The sequence below is a fragment of the Onychomys torridus genome, chromosome 23 (genome assembly GCF_903995425.1).
Source record: "Onychomys torridus chromosome 23, mOncTor1.1, whole genome shotgun sequence".
NCBI classification, from domain to species: Eukaryota; Metazoa; Chordata; class Mammalia; order Rodentia; family Cricetidae; genus Onychomys; species Onychomys torridus.
Genome location: NC_050465.1, coordinates 34,686,279 through 34,698,309, shown reverse-complemented (window position 1 = coordinate 34,698,309; position 12,031 = coordinate 34,686,279). Strand labels below are relative to the sequence as shown.

At 43.6% G+C, this 12,031-nt stretch overlaps 1 protein-coding gene across 1 annotated transcript in view; it reads left to right on the top strand.

Moving 5' to 3' along the window:
* The first annotated feature begins 460 nt into the window (after positions 1–460).
* The window catches only part of Stat4 (signal transducer and activator of transcription 4), an 87,141-nt gene continuing 75,570 nt past the window's right edge, over positions 461–12,031 (top strand). Inside the window, exons 1-3 of the mRNA XM_036173486.1 lie at positions 461–491; positions 2,952–3,080; positions 5,000–5,144. Of these exons, the coding sequence (XP_036029379.1) occupies positions 2,953–3,080; positions 5,000–5,144 (273 nt within the window). The 5' untranslated portion in view covers positions 461–491; position 2,952. The remainder of the gene's footprint in view (positions 492–2,951; positions 3,081–4,999; positions 5,145–12,031) is intronic.

Below are 12,031 nucleotides of genomic sequence, written 5' to 3'. Positions count from 1 at the left end.
CCTCTGGCAGGAGAGCAGACCTGAGGGAGGTTGGTGTACGGTCCTGGTTGCCCAGCGCTCCCATCCCAGGGCGGGCTCACTCCAGAAAAAAGTACGGTTTTGTCTGAAGAAAACAGGCATCCCAGGCACCCCTTTAGCGGGGGCGGGAGCAGAGGGTCTCTCCGCTGGTCTGGGAAAGCCTGAAAGAAAAAACCAAAAAACCAAAAGCCCTCACTGGAGATTTTATGGTACTCTCGGGCCGTTTGTGAGCGCGGCTCCTGGGGATGGGGGCTGCGCAAGGGTCTTCGGCCTGACTTCGCAAAGCGTTTCTAGAACAGAGTGGGTGGGAACCGACTCGAGTCCCAGAAACCCGAACACTGACGCACAGGAAAGCCTCGAGTGGGTGGAGAAATGCAAATCCCCCAGTGGCATGGCATCAGCCGCTGCGGACCCACCCTGTTGGCCGATTCTGACTTCGGACTTGAGCGGGACCAGCACCCGGACCGAGCCAGGTAAGAAGAGCTCGCCCCGCGTGGGGTCCCTCCCTTCTGGGCAGCTGGCACGGTGCTTGCTGCTTGTTTGAACATGCCTGGGGAGCGGTGCCTATAGAAAGAAGGGTCTTTCTTCTTACCCTCAAATCACCCAGTAAAACCACCTTCCGAGGAGGAGCTGAAGTTCTGGCGCGGGTCTTCCTGGAGGAGGAGTGGGGAGCATCGCTCGGAAGCGGAGCGGTGGGGTCGGGGCTGCTGCGGGAGGTGTGTCCGCGGGGGGGCCGGGAGAGAGCCCTCTCCAGTCTTTGGAGCCGGGATGTCTGACTGGAGATGGGCATAACTGGGTCTCAGAGAAACAGCACCCAGCTAGGGCAGCGGGTCACTGTGGCTTTGAGAAGTCTGAGTGATGCTGCAGGCTGGGTCGCCCCCTTTGCAAAGGGGTCAGCAGCAACGCAGCTGGCTCCCGGGGATGGACCCGAAGCCGGGAGGGAGCTGCCAGGCACCCAGGTTTTAGATGGAAAGTACCTGTCCTGAGGCAGGAGAGTAAGGCCCTTAGAGAGTGAAAACAGACACCCCGCTGGAGGTCTGAAAACAAAACCACACACAACAAACCCCAAAAAACACAACACAACACAAACAAAAACCCCAAAACCCTTTATTTAATTTCTTAAGGTTTCACTGAATGTTTTAATGTTTACTAACACTTATTTCATGTTTTAGAAAAGTAATTTTAAAAGTAAATTATCAAATCCACTCGCATCCCCTTACCCTCCGAATCTTCTGTTCTCCCCAGAATATTTCCTCTCAACTTTATGTGTTGTTTTGCGTTTGTTTTGAACCCACCGGGTTCACTTAGTGCTGCCTGTGTATGCATGGGTGACGGGTGTAAGACTGTCTCCTGGAGCATGGGTAGCTTCAGGGACCGCATCCCTTCCTCAGCAACTATCAGTTGCCTTTAGCTCCTCAGCCAGGGATGGGGCTTCCTGACAAGCTCAAGCCAGCAAGGTCTGCGGGCTTTCATCACCAAGGGCCTCCCAGAGAAGAGGGTCTCTCTGCACCGTGAGTGGCTTTGCTGACTGATTTAACTGTAAGGTAAATTTTCAGTTAGAAAACAGACTTGCGTTCGAACCATGGAAAGGATTTAGCAATAGAAACAATGGATGTGGCCATGCTGTCTCCAGCACCCCAACCCCTTCCCCCTCGAAGGTGTCACTATACCAAGGCTTTGTCGCTGGTAGGTGAGGAGAATGCTTCAATTTTGTTCCCAGATCTGGGAGGTCTGTCAGAGCTGCACACTGTGGGCAGGGGTCACATCCCCTCTCCTGGTCCTCACTTGTTTGGAAACCCAGAGATGCTTCCTGTCTTACCTACTCACGGCTCCATTAGGAGGGCTGCACATGCATCCTTAAACAGGCATTTGTGAAACATTCACAGCATACCCTACCTACATGAGTGCTCATGAACAGAAAGTCACAGGCAAGATCAAGATGGCTTCTCTTCCTATCTACTTTCTCTCGAGTGAAACACCACCTTTTTGGGGGGTACATTTTAGAGCATTTAGTGGGTGCTCAAGGAAAAGATGTCTTAAAATGTTCCCACTGAAATCTGAAGACCGTTATGTATATACTCAATTTGTTCTACAAGCAAAAGGAAACATGCTGTGACCTCCTAGATGTGTTGAAATATTGTTATTTACAGTGTGAAAGTTTTTCCTCTGACTTAACATTACTAATCAAGGATTCTGCATTCCAAAAGAGCAAAATACAGTAACTCCAGGAGGATTACGTCATACAGATAGTTCTAAGCTAGGAAGTACATTACAGCCTCCTTGCTGGCCAGATTGGTTTAGAACTATTTTGCACGGGTATAAGTAGAACCCAGGAGAAGTACACACTTGCAGTTCCTCAGGAAGCTGCCCCAGAAGTGGGCAGCCCCCCAGAAAGTTGGCTGGAGAGTGCAGAAAAACATGAGATAAAGAAAACCAGCCTTAACATTTTCATGTGATGAAGCTTTGCGAAGGAAGGCATGGATATGCCTTGGAGGACAGTCGGTGTGGAGGACATGTTTACCTTCGGGGGTAGGGTGGGGGGATGGTTAGGGAGGCGGATTTGCTGACCACAGACTCTGATGGAGTCTGTGTGGATAGTCGGGGTAGGGCATGGGGTGTTTGGGGAGGAGGGGCAGGACTTCCTTGAGCAGAGGCCTAGGAGGTCATGGTAGAGCAAGGAAGGATGTGGTTTCGGGGGCAGACGAAAAAGTCAGTCCTGCATTAGGGACACCTTTTAAGAAAACACTAAGAGGAATTGCTGAACATCGGGCTTTAAATGTATTTTCTCCTTCCTTTCTTCTTTGAGAAACTACAGAAGTTGATTTACCCCCTCCAATGAACTAATACCTAACTCTGTCCGAGGCAAGAAAAAAGCCTGCCTTGTGGCTCCCGACGAACAATTTTAAAACTCTAACTTCACCCTTTTTTTACAGCATGTCTCAGTGGAATCAAGTCCAACAGTTAGAAATCAAGTTTTTGGAGCAAGTAGATCAATTCTATGATGACAACTTTCCCATGGAAATCCGACACCTGCTGGCCCAGTGGATTGAGCATCAAGATTGGTAGGCTAAGATGGATAGATAGATGCTCTGTGTCCTAGCCACACACGTGTATTCTATGGTCTGTTTTTGACTCAGTAGATGCATTCATTTCGGTCAAGGTTTTGGAAATCCTTCTCAAAGGCGAGTTTCGTTTTGTCCACTATAGATGAAAACGTAGAGATTTAGTGCACTGCCTTTAAGAACCTCTCATTCCAATTACCTCAGTTACTGGTTCTACAGCTGTGAAGAGACGCCAGGACTAAGACAGCTCTTATAAAAGAATTTAATTGGGGGCTTGCTTACAGTTTTAGAGGTGTAGCTCATTATTATTATGGCAGGGAGCATGGTGGTTGGTATACATGGCGCTGGAGTAGGAGCTGAGAGCTACATCTTGGTCTGGAGAGAGAGAGAGAGAGAGAGAGAGAGAGAGAGAGAGAGAGAGAGAGAGGATACGCTGGGCCTGGCTTGGGCTTTTGAAACCTCAAAGCCCACCCCTAGTGACACACTTCCTCCAACAAGGCCATAGCTCCTAATCCTTTCAAATAATGCCACCCCCTGGTGACTAAGCATCAAATATATGAGCCTATGGGAGCCATTTTTATTCAGATCACTGTACCAATGTTTTAGGCATGACACATCCCACAGAAACACGTCCATTAAACATGTCAGTTCTGTTATTATAGACTCAATGCCAGTAAATCTTCTTTTTAGGAATCCCTTTCCACCTTCAGTGGAAACATTCACCTCCCTCAAACACACAATGTCCTGCCCACCCCCCACCCCCTGTCTTATTTTCAACAAGCTCCTTCCCTGTCTCTGGCTGTCTCTAATTTATTAGAATTATAGGAAAATGAAGGAAACAACATGCTCCGTGTTTACCATACCAAACTTTGTACATGAGAAATAAATAAAAAAAACCCCAGCTGTTTCTATATGAGTATGAGACTCTCCAGTTAATAAACATTTTGCAAAGCTCCGTTTCCCCTATAAAATTAAAAATTTCTTTTTGCTTAGTCATCTTTTCTGTTGTGTCAAAATATAAACCACAGAACAAAGGATTTTAACCACTTTTAACTGTACAGTTTAGTACTAGTTGCTGTATTTGCATTGTTCGAGACTTATCACCCCTATCTGCAGCACATAGCACTTCAGTCTGAAATTCTGGCGCATTAAACAGTAACGCTGGTCCTCAATACTCAGTTCCAATCTATTCTCTCTCTGTCTCTCTGTCTCTCTCTCTCATCTACAAATTTGAATATAGGGGTACTTTGTATGAGGGAACCACATATGTTTCCTTCTGTGGCTGACTTCTTTCACTGGATAGAACATTTTTCAGATTCATTCTTGTTTGCACGTACCAGAGTTTTCTTGGGATTTGAAGCTGAATAGTTGCACTGTGTGGATACACTACCTATGGTCACAACCCTGGACTTACTGATGGACATTTTGGTTATTCTACCTTCAGGTCATTGCTAGGGAAGCTGCTAAGAGCAGCCAGATGCCAGCGCCTGGTCTCCTCCCAGCTGATTGCATGTAGACCTAAATACAGAGCTGCTGGGTCCTCTGGCAGTTGTGTGTATTTTAAGTAATTGTCAAACTTTTCACACTCTTTCCGCCGCTTTTCATTCCATTCAGCAGTATATAAAGGCTTCAATTTCTTGCTGTTTTTCCAAGACTTGTTTTCTGATTTTGTTTTGATTTTTTTTTATTAATAGCCATTCCAATGGGGATGAAGTGGTATCATATTGTAGTTTTGATTTATGAAACTCTAATGATTAGTGATGTTGACGTTTTTTTATGTATTCATCTTTTAAAACACTTAAATGCTTATCACTGTGGAATCAATCTGACATTTTAAAATGTATATGGTAGAGAAGTAAACCTCTGTTTAACTGTTTCTTATCGGGTAGTAACACCTTGGACATTTTTATTTATTTTAGGGAGGTGGCCTCTAACAATGAAACTATGGCGACAATTCTGCTTCAAAACTTACTAATACAGTTGGATGAGCAGTTAGGTCGTGTTTCCAAAGAGAAAAACCTGCTATTGATCCACAATCTAAAGAGAATTAGGAAAGTACTTCAGGTAAGATGCATTCTACTTTTAAAAAGAATCGATGTGCACGTCTTAAGTTTGGGAGAAAATCTGAAAATGTACTCTTAAATTACTCTCAAAGCAGAGTTCAAGGTAAAATTTTTGTTTCTTCATCATTTAAATTTTTCTTGCTTGTTTTTTTTATTATATTTACTTTAAAAAAATTTAGTCTAAGATTCTATGGAAGTGAGGTGTGTGTGTGTGTGTGTGTGTGTGTGAGAGAGTGAGAGAGAGAGAGAGAGAGAGAGAGAGAGAGAGAGAGAGAGACTCATCTGGCTTATTTCTTAGTTATCACCACGTTTAATATCATGGAAACATTTAAAAGAGCGGCTATTCATGGCTGCCCTGTGACCATTCCGTGACTTCGTCTCTTGTGTAGCAATGAGAGTTAGGACTCTCATTTGCGTGTGTAAAGCATCATGTGTGATGTAGTTGACTAAATAATGTTGATACATTATTATTAGCTTAAAGCCCGAGTTAATTAAGGTGAATTGAGTATGATTCTAAGGATTTTAACAAACATGTCATTCATCTACTATTACAACATTGAAGGGTTTCGTCGTGCAGAAGTCTCTGTGCCTCGGTCTTCTTCCTTCCCCATCCCACGCCGAGGGCCTGAAATCAGTGGCCATTTCCCCCCTGAAGTTTGCCTTTTCTTTAGTGTCTCACAGTTAGAAACACAAAGTTAGTGGCTTTTTAAAGGACTGATTCTTCCATCTAACAGCAGGCACTTAAAGCCCCGATTTCATGCTGTGATAGATTTATCGTTAATCACTAAATAATATTCCAGTGTACTTATTTCATTCATTCTAAGTGAAGCTCCTGTTAGGAATCACATGTGGGTGTTCCAAGGGTCTAAGTTTTCATTTCTTCTGAGTCATTACTCAAAACCATGATTTCTAATGTTGCTATTCTTGGACTTGGTTCTTCTTCAACTTCCTTTCTTTCTCCCTCGGATAGAATGATGCACACTCATAATAAAAATGGAAACAATACAAAAAATATGAAGAAAGCTAGAAACAATCCAAAACCTAATTCTTGGAAATAAGCATGCTAATATTTGACAAGCATCCGTCCAACTCTCATCTATACATGTGTGTTTGCAGATAGCTCAGTAGAGTAGATTGAAAGTTCCACCTGCAGAATCTCACTCCTGTCTCCATACATCACGTGCATGCACAGATGGGAAGTGAGACAGTTACCCCCACCCCACCACCAAGTCCCCATGGCCCGCCCTTCCATTCATCCTTATCAATGCATTTTTTTTTTTTTTTTTTTTTTTTTTGTATTTTGAGACAAGCCTTTTCTGTGTAGCCTTGGCTGTCCTGCAACTCACTCTGTAGACCAGATTGATCTAGAACCCAGAGATTTGCCTGCCTCTGCCTAGTGCTGGGATCAGAGGAGTGTGCCACCACCATGCCTGACCTATAATTTCTACATCTGTTTTTTTCTTGTCTGAATCTCCAGCAAGGGAAGGATTTTGTTTCCTTCACTCTTATATCCTTAATGCCTATATAGTGCCAAAGCACACAAAAGGTAGTCAATAAATAATTTTAATAAATAATATGGGATTGTTGGAGTAAAAGTAGAATGGTATTATATAGAGCAGGATGGCCTTGAACTCACAGAGATCCGCCTGCCTCTGCCTCCCATGTGCTGGGATTAAAGGTGTGTGCCACCACTGCCCAGCTCTGAAAATAAGTTTTTATCTGTATTTATGGAATATTAAAAATTGTTTATCAAGTGTTTCCTCGTGTCCAGAAAGATTTTTTCCAAAGAAAGTCAACTCAAGTTAACAAAACTATGAAAAGCATAAGAGGGTGGAACATATGTACTATCTGAAGCTATATTTGACTTTGACTTAAAGATATTAAATGTGAAGAAACTGTTAGCCACCTGTCACTCCATCTCTGTGTTTATTAGTTACACTTTCCCATTCTGTTGTCAAACTGCAACCTATATTCCTTAATTTTATATCTAAGTGGATTCAGTGCACATGAGAACTTTTTACTATTAGTTCTTCATAAGATTTAAACATTTTAATTTATTAATTGCTTAGATTTTTATCAAGTAGTTTTTTTCCAAGAAGGTTTAAATGATAATATATAATATTTGAGAACTTTTATGCCTAAGAATGTCTGTACTTTAATCTTTCAAAATAGTTATTTATCCATTGTGTATGATATATGTATGTTTGTGGGTCAAGTGTGCCATGTCATGTGTGTGGTGGTCAGAGGAAAACTTTCAGGAACTGATTCTTTCCCTCTACCAAATAGGTTTCAGGAACTCAATGGAGGTGGGCAAGCGTGGCCTTTACTCTCTTCAGCCCAGGTCTGCACTTTAAGGGACACTGTGGCTGGGTACAGAAACCGTAGGTTGCTTTCTGTAGACATTGCTCCACAGACACTGAGGGAATGCTAGACCAGTCACATGTTTGCTTGTAGTTAAGATGGCCATGATGCTATGACTAAGCTAGTATACTCTCTGACCTCTCAAAAAGGTGCAGGATGCAATAATAGGATAGTCCCACAGATGCACACCCACTGTGCATCAGCACTACTGATAGGGAAGGTTCATGGAGAATAGCATTCTTCCGCACAGATTTATGTAATAAACTGTCCTTTCATGTATACTGGTTTCCTGAACTGGTTACAATTGTTTCCGGACCATCTAGAAAAGGCATGAATTTGAAGGTACAAAGCTTGTTGGTTCAGTCTGAGTACTCAAATGATACCATGCAGTTTGGCATCTGTCTACTCTTTCTAATACAAAACACCATGGATGGCTCTCTAGAGCTTTGTTGATATTTTATTTCTCTGAAAACTCATCTATTTCCCCTTATGTCTACTGTGTCCCCATCCAGAGGATGATGTAGAATGGGTCTTTACTAGTCTCTTCCATTTTGTTGGAGTTTTATATTGTGTGTTTGCACCGCTAAAGAATATAGAGTAGGTTTGTGGCCTATTGCATCTCACATAAATGAGATCACACTGTCTTTACACTTCAACAATGCTTCATAGTTCCCAAGATTCATCAGCACCAACCTTAGTTGCAATAGCCTCTCCATTTTTATTACTACACTGCATTCCTATATATGGATATATCAAAATTTGTCCATTTTATAGTTGGTAGACACCTGAATTATTTACCATGTTCCTTTTCTGTTTCAAATATCATTGCCCTGAACATCTAGTATGTGTCCCTTGATACCTTGCAAGAAATTCTCTACAATGTGTGTCTAGGGGTAGACCTTCTGCACTGTGGAGTTTATATGTCTTTAATTATGCTGAATATTGGTGGTATATACCAGCTTATCTTTGTGTGCTTTTTCTAGCTTCATTGCTATGTTTTCTTTTCAATTTTTCCTTTTTCATGAATTCATTTAAATTTGTATTTTAACATATACTTTCATTTTGTAATGCTTTCATTGGATATAAATAATCCATCATTCCATCCTTGACTCTTTCTGCCTAGATAAACTTTAAGATGACCCCCACTACACACAAACACTGTAGAATAAGGCATAACCACACCTACCAAAATTTGGAGGGATTGTAGAATAGTGGTTCAGAAGTAGCTGCAAAGCTACTTCCAGTGACAATAGGGAAGATAGTTTCCATGTGTTCTGAAAAAGAGCTCCCAGGTACAGTAAAACAAAAAGTTCACAGCAAACACAAGACAAGTTAAAATACATGGCACCAGAGAAAACAATGTGATTATAAAAAAAAAAAGAGAGAGAGAGAAAAACAAAACCAAATAACATGTGAAGAAATGAGACTGGGCGCTAAGTTGAAAGCTGTCAGAAGTGGAAAGTTAAAGCGGTTTCTTTACAAAACTAAGTTACAAAGTCCACCGACTTAAGACTCTACCTAAGTTCTTACCAGATTGAAATGTTCCATGGAAGATTACTTGTTCGTCACGATTTAATGAGTACTGGGCCACACTATAAGTACCTGGCCACATTGTAAGTACGAGGAATTCAATTAGGGGATGTCATGATCTTGCAGTTTAAAGAGTTCACACTTCCTGTGTTTTGGTTTTTAAATTTAGATGAAATTTTATGGGTAGTCTTCAGGTCTGCGTGGGATGGGGGCCGCAGGCACGAGCATCTGCCCTGATGCTAGAATCTTTTTTTCCTGTCAATCAGAAAGTTCTGTTCAGAGTCTCGGTGTTAGTTCTGTGGTTAGTAACTGCGCCACCTGCACAGTGCTTTTCACAGGCCTTGGTGGGAGGCTGAAACTCAGTGGGTGAGGTGATCCAGAAAGTGTAACCTTTAGCATACCTGGCCTACACTCCGCTTCACCATGGCCTCTGGGTTGGAGTGTGCTTGGGTAAAAATGTCCTCTTTGTTCTGTTAATGTGACCAAGTGAGTAAGGTGCACACTTGGCAATGCCAGGGAGAAAAAACCCAAAAAACAAATCGAGAATTATTGCTTAACACACTGAGGCCCTCTGAATTCGTCAGATCTTATCCCCAACCCACCGCTTTCTCAGTTCGCTCCTCTTCCTCCCCTCTGTGCTACACACACACACACACACACACACACACACACACACACACACACAGAGGGTGGGAGAGAGAGAGAGAGAGAGTCAAGAGATAGCCACAGCCTAAGCCCTGAGAGGAAAGTGCAGCCACTTTGTGTAATCCAAGGGTCACACAAAGCGTAAACCTCCGAGTGGAAGGTCCTGTACTCCCTTTCCATTCTGCTACTGAACAGCTCTGTCCATTTGTCAAGCTGCGTTACTTCCTCAACCTGAGAAACCCTCCCTCAAGATCTGTCATCCAGACAACTGTCTGGTACCCACCTCACGGCACTTCCATTTCCAAAGGCTCAGAGACCTACGTGTTCTGAATTAGTTGTCGGGACTTTGGGGCCTGATTTGAAACAGGATGGTGTACAGTTTAACTCCTTGTTTTAGGCACATCCCACCAAACTGGAATCCAACACCAGTCACAGATGTTTCTGAACAGTTCAACTTCGACTCATGAATTGCTTTGTGTGCATTCCTTCAGCCCTTTATCCTCTCTAAGACTGTTTAGAGAGCTCTCTAAGAAATTAAACCTTGGGCTGTAGTGGTGGCCCAGTGGTTAAGAACACTTGCTGCTCTTGCCAAGGACCCAGGTTCAGTCTCCGCACTTACATGATGGCTAACAATCATCCATGACTCTAATTCTGGGGATCTAATGCTGCCTTCTGACTTGAGGCACCAGGTGTGCACACAGTGCACACGCATGCAGACAAACACACACACACACACGAAATAAAAATAAATAAATCTAAAAAAATCAAATTTTAGTGATTTATTACTTGAGTGAATAACAATCTGACCTTTCCCTGGACTCTGAATGTTAATGAAATTGATGTGAGAGTTGAGGACGTCTCCATGGCATAGGTACTTTGTGTATACTATAGAACATGGGTATTTCTGTTTGCTTGCAAGTGGACTCATGTATGTGGTGGTGTGTGTTGTGTGTGCTTATTCCTCTGACGTGGAGCCTCTCACTGACCCTGATGCTCACCTTTTCACCTGTAATGGCTGCCCAGCAAGCTTGTGGGACTCCTCTGTCTCCACCCTGCCCATAGTGATGGGGTTACAGGCACATACACTACATCCGTATTTATGTTGGTGCTGAGGATTTGAACCCAGATCCCTGATGCTGGCACAGCAAGCACCCCTAACCACTGAGCCAGCTCCACAGCCCCCATGAGTCCTGAATGATCTTCAGTCATCTATAACCATTTGATTGACTGCTTTGTCAAGAATAACCTGTTCCCACACCAGCTGCTCTGTGGTCCCCCAGTACAGTGCACAGTAAAGTATAAATTGGTATAAGTAGCTGTAATGACTAACACTGACTGTCAGATTAACAAGATCTATGATCATCTAAGAGACAGACTTCTGGGCATGTTGGTGTAGCTGGAAGTTTTCCTGTGTCCCGGCCTGCCGGCATTTGGGACAAATCTCTCCCATTTGCATCTCCCAGGTAAACACACACAAGGCTTATATTAATTATAACTGCTTGGTCATTAGCTCAGGCTCATTACTGACTAGCTCTTACACAGAATTAACTCATAATTCTTATCTATGTTTAGCCATGTGGCTTGGTATCTTTTCTCAGTTCTGCCTTGACATCTTGCCTCCTCCGTGTCTGGCTGGTGACTCCTCACTCATCCCTTCCTCTTCCCAGAATTCTCATCTCTCGCCCCAGCTATACTTTCTGCCTGGCTACTGGCCAATCAGCGTTTTCTTTTTCAACCAATCAGAGCAACACACATTCATAGCAAACAGAATGACATCCTACAGTTGGTCACGGAGTTTATAGATTTAACACTTAATTGGGAGGACTCTCCCCAAATGTGGGTCCTAGACTGAAAACAGAGGGTAAATCAGGCTGGGCACCAGCGCTGGTTCCTCTCTGCTTCCTTACGGCAAGGCACACACTGTGAGCAGTCGCTCCACGCTCTTGCTGCCGCTCCTCCGACCCCCTGTGATAGGCTGTGCACACTCGAACTGTGAGCCCAGCAACCCCCTCCTCCCTCAAGTTGCTTTCCTTGGATATTTGCTGCATCAACAAGAAAAGCAGCCAGCAGCAGCCAGGAGCTATGGTGACACTCAGAGAATAAGACCCCGTCTATGCTCTCAGTGCCAAGAAGCCTGCTTCTTGTCATCTTACCAGAATACCTGCCTTAGTGAAGAGACATGGAAGGGAAACGCAGCCTGCTTTGGGGCACCCAGCTTTTGTAATTCCTCCCCTGTCTGTCCGGACTTAACGTTGGCTGGCTTTCCACAGCCAAGCACATCATCACAGCCTTGCTGCCTGCTTGAGCTTGTCCTGCTCCTTGCCGGAACAAGAAAAATCTCCCTGGAGATAT